This window comes from Nomia melanderi, chromosome 8 (genome assembly GCF_051020985.1).
Source record: "Nomia melanderi isolate GNS246 chromosome 8, iyNomMela1, whole genome shotgun sequence".
NCBI lineage: Eukaryota > Metazoa > Arthropoda > Insecta > Hymenoptera > Halictidae > Nomia > Nomia melanderi.
In genome coordinates, this window is record NC_135006.1 from 2,026,717 (window position 1) to 2,048,160 (window position 21,444).

At 33.7% G+C, this 21,444-nt stretch overlaps 4 protein-coding genes and 1 long non-coding RNA gene across 14 annotated transcripts in view; 3 read left to right on the forward strand and 2 right to left on the reverse strand.

Moving 5' to 3' along the window:
* Positions 1–3,751, reverse strand: part of LOC116426526 (bestrophin-4) — an 11,339-nt gene extending 7,588 nt beyond the window's left edge. The window contains exons 1-8 of one of the 10 annotated variants that reach the window (XM_031975586.2): positions 3,544–3,751; positions 2,502–2,735; positions 1,885–2,020; positions 1,496–1,795; positions 1,289–1,423; positions 1,058–1,224; positions 377–534; positions 73–303 (exon numbers count right to left, since the gene is read on the reverse strand). In XM_031975586.2, the coding sequence (XP_031831446.2) occupies positions 73–303; positions 377–534; positions 1,058–1,224; positions 1,289–1,423; positions 1,496–1,674 (870 nt within the window). In that variant the 5' untranslated portion in view covers positions 1,675–1,795; positions 1,885–2,020; positions 2,502–2,735; positions 3,544–3,751. Of the gene's footprint in view, positions 1–72; positions 304–376; positions 535–1,057; positions 1,225–1,288; positions 1,424–1,495; positions 1,796–1,884; positions 2,021–2,112; positions 2,466–2,501; positions 2,736–3,342 lie in introns of those variants that run through there. The other 9 variants (XM_031975583.2, XR_004234929.2, XM_031975591.2 and 6 more) reach the window with 9 other exon arrangements.
* Positions 3,752–4,418: 667 nt separating this feature from the next.
* On the forward strand, positions 4,419–6,549 carry LOC116426530 (mitochondrial inner membrane protein OXA1L-like). The gene is made up of 9 exons (XM_031975597.2): positions 4,419–4,524; positions 4,601–4,730; positions 4,802–4,892; positions 4,956–5,039; positions 5,231–5,548; positions 5,608–5,693; positions 5,769–6,032; positions 6,110–6,275; positions 6,333–6,549. The coding sequence occupies exons 2-9, from the start codon at positions 4,647–4,649 to the stop codon at positions 6,494–6,496; spliced, it is 1,257 nt and encodes a 418-aa protein (XP_031831457.1). The 5' UTR covers positions 4,419–4,524; positions 4,601–4,646; the 3' UTR covers positions 6,497–6,549.
* A 144-nt stretch (positions 6,550–6,693) lies between these two features.
* galla-2 (MIP18 family protein galla-2) lies at positions 6,694–7,640 on the reverse strand. Its single transcript, XM_031975633.2, has 3 exons — positions 7,273–7,640; positions 7,107–7,186; positions 6,694–7,044 (listed from the first exon to the last, which is right to left on the reverse strand). Exons 1-3 carry the CDS (start codon positions 7,391–7,393, stop codon positions 6,775–6,777), a joined length of 471 nt encoding a protein of 156 aa, XP_031831493.1. The 5' UTR covers positions 7,394–7,640; the 3' UTR covers positions 6,694–6,774.
* Positions 7,641–7,870: 230 nt separating this feature from the next.
* gukh (NHS actin remodeling regulator GUK-holder) overlaps positions 7,871–21,444 on the forward strand; it is a 167,572-nt gene continuing 153,998 nt past the window's right edge. The window contains exon 1 of the mRNA XM_031975444.2: positions 7,871–8,813. Within this exon, the coding sequence (XP_031831304.1) occupies positions 8,495–8,813 (319 nt within the window). The 5' untranslated portion in view covers positions 7,871–8,494. The remainder of the gene's footprint in view (positions 8,814–21,444) is intronic.
* Positions 14,161–15,432, forward strand: LOC116426464 (uncharacterized). The gene is made up of 3 exons (XR_004234914.2): positions 14,161–14,343; positions 14,837–14,905; positions 15,156–15,432. It is a non-coding gene; the product is annotated as an uncharacterized LOC116426464 (long non-coding RNA).

Genomic DNA, 21,444 nt, shown 5'->3' on the forward strand with positions numbered 1-21,444 from the left:
AAAATGAAATTCAATCTCGTAAATAAAGCACAGTTTTTTTCGTTTTGCATATTTTAGTAAAATAAAAAATACCTTTAATAACCCCATGAAGAAGAAAAATTGTAAAATCGTAAAAACTGGTACGTAAACGTCAATTTGCAGTTGGAATTGTTTCTCTTTACCTTCAATGTATTGACGAGCGAGTAATGCAACACCAAAGAAACTATAAGTTGCTAATGTTACTACTTGTGTATAAACTAATGGAATAGATATCCAATCGTAACTCCACAGGAGACCACATTTTGTACGAAATTCATTAAATTCCTATAATAACCATTCAATACTATAACCATTATAATTCAAATAATGCATATATTGCTTTCAACTTATATGATACCTCCATAATTAATTTTATTCCTTGAGGATCAAGAATTCTTTGATTTTCACGTGCTTCTTTTAGAAGATTAATAAACCATGTACAAGGGATCCAATATGTATTGAATTCTAAACTTGGTACTGCAAGAAATAATTCCAATTCTAGTGTTGTCATAAATCCTGTAACACATTCATGTCTCTATTAATGATCATATTATTAATTCAATAATATTAGAAAATTATTAACAGATGATTTTAATTGTTAATTAAGTTATTTATATTAAGAAACTTAATTGTCTTGATTGTTTTATTGTTTGTAAATTTAAGGTATATATTTCTTTTGTTTATAACATATTTTTACACATTTTTCACAACATAAAACTTACAATATAATAAAAATACTTGAAAAAAATAATGTATACCCAATATGCCAGAAGAGTGTTCATCTTGATTAAAATTAACTTTCTATTGGTGTTTGATGACATTGTTCAGTTCTATTGTTGAGATTTTGTTATTATTAGCTCCATCAGTTTATCGCAAATTTTGCTTGTCACTTTAACTTTCTTCAATGTAAGCAAACATAAATATATTTTTGTTCTTCAATACGTGCTATGAGTTAAAATTAGTATGCTAATGTTAAAAAAAAAACATGTTTTAAATGTAAGTATTTATGAATTAAATTTTACTAATTTAAATACTTTACCAGAATCAACAACATGATCGTGCGTTGGAAACCGTTTTTTCACTGAAGAACTAATCGATCTTAAAACAAGTATTAAAGAAAGATTTAAATAACGCATCAGTGTTCTTCGGAGTATACGACTGTACTCGTCGTTTCCCACAACATATAATGCAATTGAATGCATTACTCTGAAAGAACATATTTATAGGAAATCTTTTAGTAATTTATTATACATTTATTATTGTGACTCACTTATCTGGCCAAGGTATAGCTTGATATTGTTGCCACCATCTCTGAGCAACGTATGATACATAGAATCCAAGAACGAAACTTAATGGAATTAAATTAATGAAATTATCACAATAAATAACAATTTGTTCGAATTCTCTGAAAATAAATGTTCAATTAATATTTTTATTTCTTAATCTGTTAAAAGATAGCAACTGTTTAATTACAAACTTTTTCTGCACAGCATTAAGTAGGTATCGATAAATAGCAGAAAGTGCAGCAAAAAGAAATAAAAATAGTAGAAGTTCCCTATAGATAAGCTTGTAAAGAGAACCTCTCCACATAAAAAGGAGCCGGGTGAATCCACCCCTTGTGGAATTTGCAACTTGATATTGGTATATCACGGTCATCCTTCCTTCAAGCAATACTTATCAGGTTTACAATGAATATTTATTCCAGACCAAAGTAACTTTGTCGTAAGAATAATAGTTTCTTTTTTTTCATTGTTAATACAAACTTTTCTCTTGGAACCTTAATAATAACATTAAAGAATATAAATAAAAGATGTGGTAATCGTACAATTAATAGAGCGCAGTTATTATTACATAAAACAATTGTACCTTTTCTATAATATAGTCAAAATGCCATGCAATAAAATATTAAATTAATTGAATAAAAAATGTTGGATTAGATGAATAATATGCACAATGTTCTGGTCAATGAAGGGCTCACTGATTTGAAATCCATCATATGGCTCTGTAAATAAGTACAAGTAACATTAATATGTTTAAACATTTTATTAAAAGTTTAAGAAATATTGAGAACTCTCTATGTATTAGAAATAAGACCTTGGTATACATATTTACTTGAGTAAAAACCAGAAAAAACAGAATAATCATTATATTGTAAAATGTATAACATTGTTAAAAATCAATGTCAGAAAGTGTCAGTATTACAGTTTTTTTAATTATATCAATATTTATTAGAAATAATGTCGAATAGTTTTAGGAGTCTAGCCAAAGCGTACTGTCGTTAAATATAACTTCAGACATTGAAATAACTACCGTCTGAGTAAACATATAAGTTATTAGAGGTTTCCGACGTACAACTGAAATTGTTAATAAAAGGCGTTAATTACTAATGTTAATATATAATTAAATTCACTTAAATATCAGATAAATTCAACCTAGTCTATAACCGGTTTTAAATAAAATTAATTAAAGAAAGAACTATTTACCAGCAGCTTCGAAATACTAACAATAAGTATTTAATGAAATTTCATACATATAATATTGTAAAGATTTTTAAATTATTTATTTTTTATAATAAAATTTTGAATTAATCTATGGCTGCAGTAAGCATGGTTGTATTCATGGTAGTGAAGTCAATGCTGTTAATGACACGCGGGCGAAGCGTCATCATTGTCTAACAGATCGTCTGATGGTCACGGAATGCTCTTCGAGGATGCAGTCTAAAAATATGTTGGAAACAAGTATGCGACATTGGCCGAACTTCGAAATACTTCCGTTCAGGTGTTAATGTAATAGTATAGCTTAAGTCAGTGCAAACTAACTAAAAGCAGTTTGTTTAATGTGTATTTATAAAAAATAACACATTCAGTCATATAAAATTAAACACAAATAATATCAGATTTTACGAGTAGGTAACTTTAATAAAACACACGAAATGTATTGTTAACGGAAGGTCATAGATTCATTCTTAAAAACATTATGTTTTAAATTATTTCAATATTATGAAAATTTTATAATAAACAAAAATATTAGCGCTACGATGTCTACGCGTTACAAAATTAAACATTGCCATAATGATTGCTGATAATATTATAACGTTTATAATGAAAATAACAAATTATTAATATATAAATATAAATACTCAGTTAAATGATATAAAAATTATACAATAAATTAAATTGAAGATATTCAATAATATTATTTAATTCGTAAGCTTCTTTACACATTTTCGAATTCAGCAATGTACACATTTACACGTCGACAGAATGCAATTTTATAATATGCACTCGATACAAATTAGTCGTTTTTATATAAATGTATTCATACCGACTAGTTTCGATATTTTAATGTAAGTTTGAAATTACAGTAGCATACTGTTTGTAAGACGAGAATAAAATTTTTAAACGGCAGTCTTAAAATTTTTTCATTAAACTGTATCGGTATTTGTTAAGCATACTAGTTTAACATCTATAAACGTTATATCTATATATAACGAAAGTTTTTATATTTTTATATAAATAGCTTTACTAATTGCTGATAAGTTCACAACTTGCAAAATGCACTGTACAACTAATTATTTGAACACATGTAAATATTGTAATGGCACTTGTAAACAATATTTTCCTCAGCATGAGCACAGATGCGTGCTCGAAGCTTGTTGGCGGCAAACTGCTCCGCTAAAGAATCCGTAACATCGTGAATGTTAAATATTGAAGCTGGTCGATTCTTATTTGATGGCAGATGCCCAAATCTAAAAGGGTTCAAATGTCAAGACTATATCGTACATTATGATGCTACACTTTGTCTGCCGAAGTCATTTCATTCCATTTGATTCGTTTATCATAATAAAAGACCTTTCCCTTTCAAAATACGAAGTTAGCCTGTTTAGCATGTTTTACGATATCTTTTTATACATACATATCTTTTATAATAACTTATGCTTTTTTACTGCATCAGAAGAAGGTTACAATAAATAATTCAATATTGATACATTCTCTGCTTATGAATGTATATTTTTAATATTTTATAGATTTTTTTTAAATACCAACATGCGAACTTGCAGACATAAGTATTTACATATTATTTGCAGCGTTTGAATTGTGATTTAGATCACAGATTTAAGATACGTCTACGAGAGGGAGTTTTGGCTATGGGAAAATTGAGATATAAAATTTTGCAAAAAAGTGTTTTATCATTTTAGTATCACCCCACAATCACATGTCGTATAATGTTTAATATGAAGTATTCTTAGGTTTCTTTTTAATTAAATCTAACCCAAACTTAACTGACTGAAATAATTAATTATATTAACATAAAAATATTGAATTGTTTTGATATTGTTAAATACAATAGTACATTAGCTTTTTATTCATTCATTAATTGTAATCGTGTGTACACGCCTAAACATTGAATAACAGCTTCTTCAGTGAACTGTTTTCTGCGCCATCCTTGCACATGGTCAATGCGTAAGCCAGAAAGTGCTTGGAGGGGGCACTGTTCTTCTTACTGGTAAATGCTGTTTTCGAAGAAATTACAAAATTATATTACTATTTTACGTAGGAGCTTTTAAATAGTTTTTTTTTAGCGAAACATACAATTGAACGTTAAGAATAAATGATATAAATAAAAAGATGTTGCTACGATTAACCAGATGTATTAATCGAAAATTGTTGTTAACTTCGAACATAAATGCCCCGGTATCTCAAAGGTTACAGGTATTCAGAGGTTATGATTTTAGATTGTGTATAAGTAAAATTTTGTTACTTTAAAATATATTTCTTTTTAGAAAGTAATTAGATTCGTTGCAACTACTTCAGTCCAACCTCAAAATGCAATTAATCCAAAACTAGATGCACCTACAATAAATACTCCACAAGGTATGAGTGTGTGTACTTCATTCCTGAATTCTGTAATTATTAGTAGAAATATATATTTTTTAGTGCCGGCTGAGCAACAGGTTCAGAATGTAGTAGAAAGCACAACTAATCCAATTACTGAAAAAGTTTTGATAAGTGAAATACCAGGTAAAATAACTTTTCTACTTCCTTGAAGGAGTATACTTTAGTTATAATAATATAAATAACATTAAATCATAGTGATATGTTTGTAGCGTTCACAATTAGTTAACAATCTTGGTTACTAATTATTTTGATGTAATTAATAAATTTTTCAAGTGTAAAAAAAATAAATTTAATATTTAAAATACGGTTTACAGATATTCCAAAAATACCAAACGTAGTAGAAACTATAACTCAATTATATCCAAATGGTGAACCAACGTTAGAGAGCTTGGGATTGGGTGGATATTCTCCCTTTGGAATTGTTCAAAAAGGTTTTGAAGCATTGCATGTTTATTGTCATATGCCATGGTGGGCAGCAATTCTTGCAGGAACAATGATTGTTAGAATATTAATATTTCCAATAGCACTTCGTATACAAAAACATGCTGTAAATATGCAGAATAATTTACCAAAACTACAAAAATTACAGTTAAATATGTCATTAGCAAGAAGGAGTGGAGATGATTACCAAGGTATAAAATGAATATTACAGTTTGTTTATAAAGGTGATAAACTTTATTATTACTTGTAGTTGCTATATGTGGCCATGAGTTATCTAAATTTATGAAAGAAAAACAATTGAATCCTTTTAAAAGTTTCGGTTTATCTTTATTACAAGTATGTATTTTATTATGTCTAAAATAATATCTTCTTTTTATATAAAAATCACAATTTAATTAACATATTTGTTAGCTTCCCATTTTTCTCTCAATTCTTATTGGTTTGAGACGAATGACAGAAGCTCCAGTTCAAAGCTTAAAAGAAGGCGGATTATGGTGGTTTGCAGATTTAACTACCTGTGATCCATATTACGTTTTACCTATACTTACTTGTGCAACAATGTATATATCTATAGAATATAATCTTATATTAACTGCTAATATGAGCACTATGGTAAAATATTTTCTGCGTGCTATGCCAGTCGTTTTGTTTCCATTTTTAATGAAATGGCCAGGGGTAAGATATTCCACTTTGTTTACACATACTTTTTTCATATCTACATTAATCATTTATATAATTATGTATTGCTTTAGGCTATTTTATGTTATTGGTTATCAACAAACGTTTTCTCCTTACTACAAAGCAGACTACTAAAAGTAGGTCCAGTAAGAGAGTATTTCAAGATTCCAGCAAATGTCAAACATGACATTGAAAATCTTCCTAAAAAACCAAAATCTTTCAAGGCAGGCGTAAAAGAAGGTAATTTGAAATAATAAGAGATTTAATGTAATATACTAAATTTGAACTGTATTTCAGCTTGGACTAATGTCAAAATAAGTAGCAAAATGGAAGATAAAAGACGTGCAGATGCAGTACGGTTTAACGATGCAGGGAAAGGTCCTTTGAAAAAGACATTCAAATATGATCCAACGAAAAAACGACCACCAACAGCAGCAGAAATTTTAACAAAGAGTAAATAACAAATGTGTAAATTTTACAAATATAGTAATATTATTTAGTTTTTTATAAACAATTCATTATTCCCATCCATTATTCTAATGATAAATAATAACTTGATAATATATTTCATTGAGAAAGTTTTTAATAACATTTAATGGTTCAGAATAAATAATTTATTACTAAATATATTAAAAAATATGTTTAAATATTATGGATATTAGAATAAAAAGAAAATGTATTTGTATAAGAATAAGTAATAGAATATTGTATTAGAATGTACATTTTGCAATTTTATCATTTAACTCTTAACTCCAACACATTGATTAATTACTTCAAGTAAATGACTATTTTCAAGAGCAGCAGCGACTCTTTCTTTATCAGCAAGTTGTTTATTTACTGCTGCTTCTGACATATGGGTACCTGGTGTAATTTCTACATTAACTTTAAACCTTGAAGGCAAAGCTCTTAAAAGTTGAACTCTGATTGATAAACCAATTAATGTTGCCATACTACAGTGTGGTATTGTCGGTGTAAATTTTACATGAATTTTGTTTGCTTCATTATCAATCTGGAATAACACAATATGTAAAGTACAAAAAATGTACTATTCTACTACGACATTATAATTACCTCAATAAGATTCTGCTCTACCACATTCAACTCTTCTAATGTTAAGGGATGTTCAGGGTCATTGATGTTTTTTATAAGATCTATAAAAATGGAATATAGTAGAAAAAATATGATAAAGAAATAAAACATAACATTGATTAATTTCCAAAGATTTAAGAATATGTACCAAAAATTTCACGTGCATCAAATTCATCCGCAATATCTTCATCTTCATCTTCTGCGGTTATTAATCTTTCATCTATCTTCCTATATAACTTTGGATTAATGTTTTCTAATGTGTCCGTCATTTCTTACAAAGTACAGGTTACACACTGATGAGATATGATAATAAATCGAAGATCTAATGTATTTCCGTGAAGCAATCTTCTACGATGTTAATGCGACGTTTGCTTACTAATCTTAATATTTAATATATATATATATATATATCTCCATAAAATCCTAAAATAGGGTGATAAATCTCTGCAGAGACGAGAGACAAGGTACACTTCTCATCTTATAAAACTTTGTGTTCGAAGATCTGAAATAAACATTTATCAATTGCGTAAAAAGACAAACATTTCGTGGTGCCATCTACAATTTAGAGTATCAAGTTTAAAAATGATAAATAACGTAATAATATATTCGTCGGTAATATAATTTGCCATGCGATCTTACCGACATAAGGTATTGCATTCCAACATAACCAACATCAGGAAAACTCCAGAAATTCGAAAAGTCAGTGCAGCGCTTCGACAGGCCGGTAGAGCTGTACCGGAACTTACGCGAGATGGCTAAAATGGTAGCGGCGCGAAGGGCACGTACGACTAGCTTGAATTGAATGGGAGTAGAGAAGCAGGGAACAGTTCGGCAACACGGCACCAAGCCGGCCGGCATTTCGTGTACCGTCGTCGGGTCGCGCGGACGTTCTTTTCGTGTTCTGTTTCGTGTGTTTCGCGTCGTTGTTCAGTGTCAGTTACGGCGTTCTCCTAAGCGAAAATCACCGAACGAAAACTCGCGTTTTATTTTAACCAGCATCCTCCTAACTTCTGTACCGATAATTCTCAGTGAAGCAAATCAGATCCTTACCAATTGGGCTGAATGTGCCGTAGATCATCCGAAGAATGCGCGCCGAGTGGAGAATCCCCGAATGCAGGTAAAATGTTCGTATTTTAAGTGAAGAACAAGTGTTGTTACAGTGCAGTGTGCCGATCAGTGGATTCGGGATCTCTGATTGGTTTAGAATGGTGCCGCGGGATTCACAAGAGAAGTATGCCAATGGGAATCTCTTGGTTGTCCGGATCCTTGACGGTTACGATCTCCCGTTCTTGATCTGGTGACGATCGCACACCATACCACCAATCGGGAATCGGGTGCGCGCCGTGTTTTTGGTTTAGTGTTATGTGTGAATGTGTTGGTTTCTTCGTGGAACAATCATGCCGTTCGTGCTGCGGAAAGTGGAGCCGCGCTACCTGTGCCGCGGACACGTGCCAACGGGATCGGCACCGCAGGGTTGGCCGGTCGGTGCCGAATTGGAGGCAGTGGCAAACGGTGCGTTGACCATCTCGCTGAAACAGTTGGCATCCCTGCTAACCACCGCCGAGAGTATCTTCGCTGACCTGACTGCCGAGCTGACCGCGGTTGCCGATCGTAGTAGCCGGTTGCGGCAAAGGATCGACAAGGTCGAAGAACGTCTTACCTTAGTTGATCCGAAGAAAATACCAGTCCGTAAGTACCAACCTTCGTTCTACCTTCACTGCGAGCGATGCATTTTCAGCCGGTCTTATCGATGCAACCGGCGGGACAAGCGGCTTCTTGTCAGCGGCCGCTAACAGCTACAGACTCCTTGGAAACTCATTGTCAGTTTACGGTTTTGCCAGGTAAAAGAATTCTTTTGGCGTTCGTTCGACGACGCGTTTGCGTGGATCATTTAAATTGATGCCACTTAACCCTTTATATTTTTCGTTATAGATATTTATCATTTTCTGGTGAAATATTGATGATACTGTTAGCGAGTAACATAAAGGAAAATGTTATATAAATTAAGGGTTGGTACTAATTTTTTTTTTGGTTCTCCCAAGTAAAAGAGTTCTTTTGGCGTTCGTTCGACGACGCGTTTGCGTAGATCATTTAAATTGATGTCACTTAACCCTTTGCAATCGAAAATATTTTTCGTTATAAATATTTATTATTTTCCGTTGAAATATTGATATTACTGTTAGCAAGTAACATAAAGGAAAATCTTATATAAATTAAGGGTTGATACTAATTTATTTCTGAGGTTCATGTGTTGACACCTAATACAAAAATGGATATTGAATTTCAGTGTTCATAATTTCGGTGTATCGTAATCAAATGGCGAACGAGAGTCGCCTCTCGAGTGCAAACGGTTAACACGTTTCGCTACCAGCGGTTATTTCGGTGACGGTCTCCTCAATTATAATATTTTCTTCAATCCAATAAATCTTCTGAAGAAAATATTACAAAAATGAAACTGAAACGAGTCATTGAGTTCCTAAATATAATGTCGTAGTTTGTAATTTCCAATAACAGTATCTATAGGATTCATTTTATTTTCGTTATATAAAATATAGGATGACGGCCGTTACAAATATGTGACGCTGGCAGCGAACGTGTTAAGTTGAAGAAGAGAACTTCTTAGAACCGGTAAAGAATTAAAGTCGCAATTTTTTAAAATGAAATAAAAGAAATGCAAAACATTGTAAGATAAGCTTGTTTTACGAAAATTGCTCCTTTCTCTTGATGTACTTTCGTGTTATTTGTTCCATATTCTTAGAGTTCAATGTCATTCCTACTTTTTAATTATGAAAGACAATAAAATAGAACTGACGTAGGGGTACCTTTGTTTGAACTTTTCACCCCTATTTGTTACGTGCATTTAATGTCCCTTCTGAGGCGACTGCATACAGTGTACGCGTGTGCTTAGGGCACTGGTATTTGCACTGGAGATTCTTGGAATCTCGCGGAACTGCCTGTGTGAAATCGATCTCGCGATTGAAGTGTCGTTGTTCGCAGATTCATTCAGCCTCGAGAGGGGCTCGGTACTCTGGCTTCGAGCCGCCTTTCGAACGAATCCACTGATTGTGAGTGCCTTGAAACGTCAACGAGATAAATGAGTCTCATCGATTCAACGAACTTATTCGTGGATCGATAAAGAAAAATAGATAATATGCTAGTAGAATATTAGACCAAAGTATAAGTAGCTTCTGCAATGAACATTTAATAGTTATTAATTAATAATTAAATAACGATAAAGACAAAAGTTTTTCAATAGATTAATAGTTACTTAATGGCGATTAAAAGTGTATAATAGATTATCATTAAATTGTAATCTGACTTAAATCGAAATTATCACTAGAACTACCAGATGGGTCCAAATTACTCATTTCTAAATTCTTCTTTTACAATTATTGAAGAAACAATAGATCTTTCTCTAAGAAATTTCGAAAGAAATTTTTTTGGTAATACGCAAACTAAGTTTTGAGCGATGGAAGTCTCAATAAGTGCACTCTTGGTGTTTCCATAGAACAATTTTGAAAAGTCAACTTGACTGCTTGGTAGTTCTAGTGTAAATAATACGTTTCTTTATAATTTCTCAACGTGAGTATTATATATGCCCAAAGAAGGAAATATTTTAATCAGAATAAATTTCAATTTTAATAAGATTCGAAGAGGGATCGAAACAGATCGATATAAATGAAAAAATGTCTTCAATTACAAGCAAGGAACAAACGCTTTGAACTTTGGTGCGCGTTTCGAATATTTCTAACCAAAGTTATCACATGTTTGTATCGATATTATCTACAAGATAGGGGACATTAATAATGGAAAATCAGAATTGTTGAATTACCGAAATTTCCTCGGGAGTAAGAAACAGCAGCAACGGCGTTAGCAGGGGAACGGGAGGGTGTATCCGTGGAGACTTGCATTACGGGGAAAATGGTCCGGGGTTACCTGGTATGCACCGTGGGAAACGGTTCTCACGATGCTGAAAGCGAGTTTCACCTGAGGACGAAGGATTAGCTGCTGCCGCTGGTGCTCGAATGTTAAAAAGACGCCCTTGTTCTGATCCCGCTCGGCTTCGGGATAAGATGAACGAGCTTCCGTCAGAGCAAAGTACACCTAACTGACTGAATATGCGCATAATAATACAGGGTGTCGTAAACAAACCTTGCCACACTTTGAGCGTTTATAAAAAATGAAAAAGAAAAAGCAAATCAGCGTTTTATTAGTTAACACGTTGACTGCCACAATGGTCAGTGATGACCGGAGCTTCCAAATTGCTGGAGAATAATTACGATAAAAAACTTGATTTTAGATAAAAATATTTAGTAATATAAGTAGCTAGATCATAGCGTAATGTGACTACTGTAATACGAAATCATTAATAATTATTTTCAACATCATTTGCCTTTGTTATTAACAAAAAAGTATTACTGTTTAGAACGATAGGAATTCTCGTGGCAGTCAACGTGTTAATAAAGAGCGATAACAATTTTTTGTCACACCCTGTATATAAGAATTATAATTATTATTAGTATATTAATAGTAATAATGATAATTATTATTGTAATAATTATCAATACCGTTATCGTTTGTTATCCATTGTCAAATTATCTTTGAAAAGATCGTTATTGATTTTAAAATATATTCTCGTTTTTGATAAGAGACGAAAATTTCATTGTAACGTTAAATCGTAACGAACTTTGCTTCCTCTTGCAACTGAAAATGATGGGCAAGGTTATGCGTGGAATGAAATTGAATTTATTAGAAAATAAACTAAGTGTACTCGAAAACAATTTAAATCAATAGAACGACATTACTTCAGTATTTGAAGGTAGTGATTTTCGCAACCGATTGCTATGGGAAACGTTTAATGAGGCGAGTTGGATTCTACGGATGAATCTCTTGGAACTTAATCATTTAATGGAAACTTTACTGAAACTTTATATGTCGTAAGTAGGCCACGGATATATTTGTGTGTTTGTATAATAAGCAGGAAGGGAATAGTAATTGAACTGGGATGGAGGTGATTCTACACAGAAAAATAAAATACAATTTCCTATGAAATTTTCTGTCCGAGACTTTATTTTCGAGAAAATCGAGTTCTAATTATGTAGTTCTTATTATATTATGTTAATATTTAAAACACAATTAATGCATTCAACATTGTACAGTTCCATTGAAAGAAAACGGAGATCACTTTTATAACCAAACAATTTCGAAAAATATTGTTTTGATAAGTTTAATCTCTAATAGAATATTCTACTACATTCAATTAAAGGAAACACCTTGTATATGATTTCTTTTACAACTACGCTCTCTAGAACCACCTTGTCGTTAATAATATATTCGAAGAAAATGTATTTCATTTTCTTATCTAATTCTATATTTACTCTAAAGTGAATGATTGATTAAATTGATTGATTAAAGAAAAAGTAACACGTATTTAATGTTAATTTAGAATTAATTTATGTTCACATTTGTCCAATTTTGTTTGAAATCTTCGTTACAAGTCTGACACAACTCTGACGCTTGTATGAGGCGAAGGGTTAACTCGATGTTTTGTCAGCAATCAAAACTTCGTCGAACAAATTTGTTTGCGATTTGTTCTTTCGCGACTCTGCGTCGAGCTCTATCGAGTCGAGCCGAGCCGAGTTATGCCGTACTGAAAGAAACACTGTTTTCTCGTTCCGCCACGTTTCACATGCTCTGCTCTCGAAATCCGATCTCTGCCGCTTCTTCTCTCACTTCCGTGTCTTCAAGCCTTGTTCTTCCCTTATCATACCCTCAATTGTCAACTCGGCCATTACAAAAGACCGAATACTGTCGACTATCAGATACACCGAGAGGATAAGAGTCAGACTATCACTAATATCTGTTTATCATTGAACATTGAATGGACAGTCTTACGGTTCTCTGTTTGTTTCCATTTTAATAACACTTATTAACCCTTTGCACTCGAAAGTTTTCATTAGAAATATTCAACACTTTTAATAAGATATAAATGACACTTTTTTCAATCAATTTAAAGAGAGGTCCTACATAAATTATGGAACAAAGCCGCGTTATTTTAATATTTCATTTGTTGGTACATTATGCGAAGTTTAATATTAGTTATTAAACTTTATTATTTTGATGCATCACACTAAGATTTAACGCTTTCCACTCGGTGATTTTGTAGATCATTTACCAACAATTCAAGCATATGTATTTATAAAATGACGAGTAACGTTTTCTTGCAAATAATGTGGTGTATTGTGGAATGTTGGAACTTGGCACTTGCAATAAAATTTGAATCCATTACGCATTACAATAAACTAAGACTTTTCGACCAGTTTTATTATCTATACAATATTCTCGTAGAGGGGAAAGTCGAATGCTAGGGATTCATTTTATACCGGTAATAGAACATTTATACGACACAACCGAGTCATTCCTTGTTCCTTTAGGGCTAAAGTTTAACCCCTTATCCTTCAAGTCCCGGATGTAATTTAGTATGTACATAAGTTGCATTTCTTCTTCTGAATAAATTGCTGTTATTACTTTAAAGCATCATACAAATTGAAAATTAAAATGATCAATTTCAGAATGAACTTTTCGAAAATAATGTAATGAATTGATTAGTCCCATCGAACACAATTGTAAAAGCAATCATAGAACAAGGGGTTCACAGTTTCCTCATTTTCACCGTCCATTAAGTATTACAAAAGCGAACAATTTGCCGATCGCGAATGTGTTAATAATGCAGAAATCGATAAGTAGACTGCAGATCTTCATACAAATTCAAATGCTTAACAATAGAATTGAGAAAACAGAAATCGAAAACTGTTTTCCATAACAAAGATTCTAAGAAGCATCACACTTTGATCACTTTATATTCTTTCGTGTTGCAAGCTTCGACTCTCAAATTTTCCATGAATGCATAAAAATCCGCAGTCTATTGATAAGATACGGTTTAAGAAAACGGTACGATATAGACGGGTCTCCCCTTCCATGCGCGACTGTATCCAGTAACAGCCGACAGAGTCTCTGCTCGCTGTTGCGCCACGGAACAGCCCGCAGGTCGAGGTAGACGACGTAGAAAGAATCCTACGGCTTCCATCGGCAAACAGCTGAGGCTTCTTCCTCCTATCGGGGGCCCTAACCCCGAGGGATCGTTTGAGTCGACTCGAGTCGAGACGAGTCCTGTAGGTCTCTTTGGAAGATCGTCTGGAACAGACAGCTGACTGGACAGGTATGTACAGTCAGGCGCAAGAATGTCTTCAAGGTCAGAACCGGAGGTTTATTATTTCCATGGTATTTCGCGTGTCGTCCTCTGATTAGAGATTCCTTCTCGCTTCGGATGATCTACGAAACGAGATTTATCGAAACTTCTCGTCACGTGACAAAATGAACTTGAAATATATCTTTTCACGACTCCTTATTTCCGTGCCGTACTTAATCTCGAAACCGCAGAATTTTTTCGAGAGACTTTGCAATTTAACGCGTTTTAAATTAATTCTTTTCTCCGCTTGCGTTCATTGTTTTTTTCTTTAGAACGTAATTAGCTTTTTAATAAAGAATGATGTTTATATTTAGTGATTACGATTAACATCTTTAGCGATATGCTTCATATGCACGCGAATGATCGTATTTGCATGAAAAATGAATTTCATTCGGGAAGTATTGTAGTTTGGAAATACATGATTACAATATTCTATTTATGGCATCTGGTTATAAAATTGTAGGCGCTGCATTGAATCTCTTGAACATTCTTCCGAAGGAAGGATAAATGAAACACTCTTTATCTTGTGCACGTATGTACAATTTTATTTTTACCTGTTTTACGACTTTCTCAGCGCTCTGCGTACTACAAGGTGTCGCGAAAAAATAAAATTGAGTGTTTTACCAGCTGACAAAGTGTGGTAAGATTCTTCAGGGACACCTTGTATGTCGTTGCATCGACGCAGCTCGATGCAATTTGTTACGACTGTGAGCGACGTTTTGTTACGATTCCACGATCAAGCGCCCGATTTCTTTCACGCTGTGGAGCAAATGAAATTGCAGCGGGAAATGAGGCGCGGATGAGGGTCTCGCGAAGGTTGACGTAAGAAGAAATGGAACGCCACGCTTGGATGAAACGGAAATAGAAAGTTCCTGGGAAACTGGTGTAACAGATAGCGAATGTGGCTCCTGAGAATGTAGCAGTTGCCAGGTAGTCTTCGTTCAGTGTCCCGCACCGAGGCCGTGTACTTTTCGCGTTAACCCTTTGCCTTATACCAACGTGTCAGACTCGCGGTAAAGATTTTAACACGTGAATGCCGCACGGTTTCATAGTACAAAATACTCGAAATGGAAAAAATATAATATTAAATCATTTGATTGAATTGCATTGTTATTATTGCAGGTTCATCTAGTTGAATGTCACCACATTAGCTAGCATTATTTGTAATATAGAAATGTTTTCGAATATTCATTTATTGAGTTTAATTGAGTGAACTATAGTAATTCGATTTGATTGAGGGTCACCGGTGACTTCCATGGCATTCAACGTGTTAAAGGTCTCCAGCTGATCACGGGCCTTTAATGTTTCCGAACACTCCAACTCTCGGTCTTTCTTTTTCCTTCACTCGCGTTGTCCCTTTCTACGCCCGCCATGCTGAAATCTTCGTTTTTTTGGGGTGGATTTGATTCTATCCCTTCGTTGAGTGTTGCAATTATCCAATGTTCACTGTAATAACAAATTCTAATACCATTTGCCTTAGCTGTGAAACGATAAGCAATAAATGCTCTAAATTCTCGTGGCTGTAAACGCGTTAACGTATCTTCCAACCTCTCAGCTGCGGAAAGACCGATGTGCGTCTGTAAGTACTTATCTGTATTGTATACGTTACAAAGATTTCGATCTCGATTGCTTTTACACTTGAGTGAGTATGAAGGAAAGATAAATCGATCGTCATTCGAAGAATTGAAAGCTCTTCTCTGGGTTTAGCAGTTGGTATTTGAATTAATTATTAGCGATTTGGTATCATAGGTAAGTTATACTATTATTCAGTTACTTGTATTACTAAATATTCTCAGTCGACACCAGTCTTTTTCTTGTAATTCTTTTCAAGTAATTTAGAAGCTCCGATTATGATCATCGTGACGGTCAACGTATTAACACTAGAGTAATTATTGATGCCTTAGAAACATTGAATATTCGAAATGATCTCGAAAATAAATACTTTCATTTGAGTACCATAAAGAGTGTCTGAAGAAACTGAAAATAATTTGTTGCTACAATTTTGATGTGGATTACACATCAATCATATTAAATGCTCGGTAGTTCTAGTGTTAATAATAATTATTCAATTAACATTATTCTTGGTGCTCCAAACGGAGCAGCTGAGCTATTGGTATTTATACTGCTTGGTTGCCCAATTCAAGTCGATTCGGTAGTTTGAAAAGTCAGCTGATCGACGTGTTGGCCTCTCGAACAATACGCATTCCGAGAACAATTGAACAAGAGTCGTGCGGTGAGTGACATTCAAGCGGCGTGCATCTCTGAATGATTCCTCTGTTGCGTTCAAAGACCGCGTCTTTTCGCGTCTCTTTGATGCAGCTTGCTGTACATCGTACTGATCCCGTGAAGTGAACTATATATGTACGTGTTAGCAGGTTCACTACCAACGTCACTTATTCCTGGCGGTCATAATCCTATGCTTTACGTAAAAACAATGAAATTAATGCTGTAGGTATTATTATTTAACACTATCGCTGGTGCAGTGGTACAGTGGGACCAGAGCTTCGCAATGCCTTGAAAACAATTATAATTCATAAAACAACTGACGTCGAATAAAAATGTTCAATAGCGTAAATAACTAGATAACAGTGTAACGTAAGAATTATTTTAACAAATAATTAATTGTTTATTTTTATCTTTGCTACAAAGGAATAAGCGGTACGTAAAACACTAATGTTTTCCGTGGCAGTCAACGTGTTAACCAGTTAACTGCGTCTGACAATATACACGTCATTTTGAAGCTTGAAATGATGCTAAGTCTTTCAACGACTGATTCTTAATTTTTTCAGATAAACACACAATCCTTCTTTGTTTCGCTTTAGTTTGTCATTCAAATATACTCTAGGCGTATTCATCCTGCGGTTGACGAGTACACACTTGACTGTTTCATTGTATCGCGTGCAAGATGAGAGATTTTTCAAACTAAAGTCCACAGTTAACAGGTTAAAGTTATAAAGTATGACATTGTTCTTCACAGTTCAATTATCCTTGTTTTAATTTCATGTTTTCAATGTTTTGTTTGGAAGATTTAATGGATTTTACGTATTAATCATATTAAATACTCGGTAGTCTAATGTTAAGAATAACACAAGTACAACGAGAGTTTCCAACCGAACGACTTCTAAAGTGTTCGAGCATGGTTATCGTGTATAATAGTATTTACGCATTTAGTGACGTCATGTTACAAAAAAACCAGTTCGACTCCGATCACAAGGAAGAAATTCCATGTCGAGACGGAAGATAAACAATAACGCGCTTCCTCCTCTACCGCTTTCGTCGATAATCGCGATCACTCGGTTAGCGCCAAGTCGCCAACTGTCTTTGCTGATTTTTCTCTTAACACGTTGAATGCCGAACGGTTTCACGAAGCAACATACACGAAATGGAAAAGAATACAATATCAAAGTATTTGATTAAATTGCATTATCATTACTGCACGGTTATCTTGCTAAACGTCACCGCTTTAGGTTGCATTATTTCTAATGTGAACACATTTTGCAATAATCACCGTTTAACACTAAAACTACCGAACAGTTAGATTGACTTTTTGAAATTCCTTTATACAAACTTCGAGAATGCATCTATCGAGACTTCAATCTATTTATGATTCAGTTTCCGTATCGCTGAATCAATTTCTTTACTAATTTCTCAGAGAAACATCTGTTATCCTTTTTACTAATTGCAAAAAGAAGAACTCAGTAATGGGTGATTCTGATCTGTCTGGTAGTTTTAGTGTTAAAGTTCGAATTGTCAGGTTGGGTGGCTTTCCTTGGGAGAAATCGGTTCATTGTGCGGGATCGATGTTATTTTACGATCGAGCCGCGCAATAAGTTAGGCTCGCGCAAATGCGACTCCGCTGGCCCGACGGGGAACACGTTGCGAGGAGTAAAGGGTTCCGGAGAGTTCGTTACGGAGCGAGTTCAGGCGGGGAAGAAACTCGTCGACCTTATCGAGGCATCCTCGATTACCATTACCTGCACGCCGGGACACAATATCTTGTTTTATCGGGCATCGGTGCTCCACGTGGCCTTGCTCGCGTTACACCCTACCTTTCTCGCGGACTTTCACGACGTTGCGATCCAATTAGATACACTCGCCCATCGATTTATCGTGCACCGCCGATTTTTCATGGCGAGGCTCGTCCTTCTCTATCGCTGAGTAGTAAAATCCTTGTAATCGTTCACGGTTCAAACGCCGCAATCGTGTTTCGAGGTTAATTCACCTCGATGATTTTTTTCTTTCGGATGTGAAACGGATGTGAGGCTTTGCAGTACCTCTATTTCAGACGATACTCGTGCATTTCGAATTTGGATCTATTTACAGTACATCAATGGAACGAGCCAATTTGATTTGCATGGAGTTTTGCAAATATTGTTTGGTAATATTTGGTTTTTAACACATTGCGTACCGGCTAATTTTCAGAAAACTGAATTGTGCGGATGGCAATTTTCACTGGGGTCAACTTATATCACTATTCATAGAAAAACTCAGATTTCATATTGTTATGTAATATATTTTAAATAGATAATCAATTTGAATTAAATTTTACACTCCAGAGGCGCCTCTAAGTCACCAAATGATTTGACGCAGCAAAACTGTAATCTTTGATATTTAATATTAAACTTCGTATAATGCATCAATGTACGAAATATTGAAAGAAAATAGTTCTCTTCCGGAATGCATTTGAGATTTCTTAATTCAATCTAAGAAAATGTCATCTGTATCTCATTAGAAAATATTGAATATTTCCGGTGAAAAACTTCTGGAGTGCAAAGGGTTAAACGTTCGTGTTCTCTAAATTCCCTAAATTTGAATGAACATCAATCTTTCTAGGAACGATAGAGTAAACTGTATAATAAATGTTCGTAAATCTCGTTTTCATTTTTGTTAGGTGAATGTTGCATAATTTGTTTTGTACAATATCATATCCCTTTACGATAATTATTTCATTTGTTACTTTGTTTGACATTAATTTTCATCCGCAGTATCCAACGAGTTTGTTTCTATCCTGTTTTTTCAAAAAGTTTAATTTTGAACGAATGAAGGTTACCTTCAGAAATTTGATGTGAGTTAATTGTAAAAACCATGCAAACGTTTGTGGTAGAAAGTCATTCTGCAAATTCACCTAAATGAAGTGATATATATTTTTATAGCATCATAATTATATAATCATAACACAGTATTTAATTGTGTAGAGCGGATACTCTTCGCACGGAGACCATTAAATCAGGTTGCAACGCAGGTTTCGTTCTTTTTACTGAGCAAATGAAATAATTCCCTGAAACACGAGATATAAATAGTGATTCTCAACCTGAACAAATGGATTTCGCCGAAACAAGTTATATAGTTTTCAAAATAAACTAAAAAGTATCCACAAAAATTGATTGAGTCCCTTGTCCACTTTAAAGATTGTTTAAACATGTCCGTATGTTTAAAAAATGTGTCTCTATAATGTGTATCTATAATAATATACGTAATTTATTGTGAAACGTAATCTATCGAATTATTTTCTATGAAAAAAATAATTTATTATAGCTTTTACAACATACGAAAAATGTTGAAATGTGAAATGTTCGTTTTTTCAAATTTACATTTCTGAAATTCGGGTGTCTACTACAAATTTTTGAGAACCTAGAGTCTGTACCAAAAATTTCTGAGCGAAGATCATCTTTGATAACCAACGTTCTCCTCATGCTTGAAAACTCTGAAAACTCGCTAGTCTGACAAATGGAAGGAAGGAGTAGTATCTGTGAGTACTTGTCGCATTGTTCTTGTACGCAAAGGTTCCGAGATAAGCGGTTAACTTTGTGCATGTAGAGAAAGTTATAAACGCGCGCATTAAGCAGTAATCTCATATTAGACGAACGTTTTAGGTCAATTAATGTGCAGTGGTTATCTAAAGGTTAATGTGTTTTACATAGACGAATTTGTCTTTTTATCAACTGCAGTTGCAATTGAGTTGAATAGTTTCCATTTCAAACGGAAATGACAAGTTAAGAGGATAAAATAATTGCTCTAAGGGAAGTAATGTATTTACCAAGTATTCAAAGAAAACGTTTTATTTATTGGTGTTTTTCGTTTCTGTAAAATTCAAATACTTGATCAATAAAAACAACTTTCAGTTACAAAAATTGTTAACGTTTACACTTAAACGTATAAGTAAATAAAAAATATACAACAACGATCATTTATTTGAAGCTTCATCTGCGAGAAAATACAGTTACAAAAATTGTTAACGATCACGGTTACTTTTATGGTTTTACAATGAAACTGCTCAGGACATTCCTTGCAAATTGACTGCGGTTCGTCAGCTCTAGATAACAAACACAAGCTATTGTAGAATTATTATGTCAACGGTTTACCTTATTTTTTCAAATAATTACCGTATTTCTCCAATAACAGACTGAGTCATATCTGTCTGTTCACTCGTCTGTTTGTCACAGGCTCATAGCTCCTGCAATTGACGACCTGTTCAAAGCACACTCCGTCGGTTTCGTTCTCATAAACGAAATAAATTCTGAAATTGCTAAACCCGTCATATTCATGGACTTTTGTGTATTCAGGTATCCTGTGTACACAACTTCGAGATGAAAGTAGTGGACGAAAAACACATAAATCGGCATATACCTGTAGTGTATCCTGTTTTCCTAAGAACCTCGAAATACCTTGAACAGTGTAAACGATACGAAAAAAGATGTTTCAAACGAAAGTTGTAGGATATAAAAGATCAAGTATGGTGTATCGTGTGTGTTTGACCTTGCATTAACCTCGAAGCATCCTGCGAAGGTCACGTAATATTTTCAGATAGTAACTTAAAATGTAATTAACACTAGATTTGCGGAACGCGTCAATTTGACGCATATTAAATTTTACAAACACTATTTCGTAAATTCTTATGGCGATTTCGATCGATGCAATCACTCAAATGTATATTTCAATTGTTCAATCGTCAAACCTCTAATTTCCACAATCTAAATCAACGAATATCAAGTTTTCTAAGACCAGTAAAATAAACTGTACAATAAATATCCGTAAACTTAGTGCTAATGTAATTTAGATGTAATTTAAACT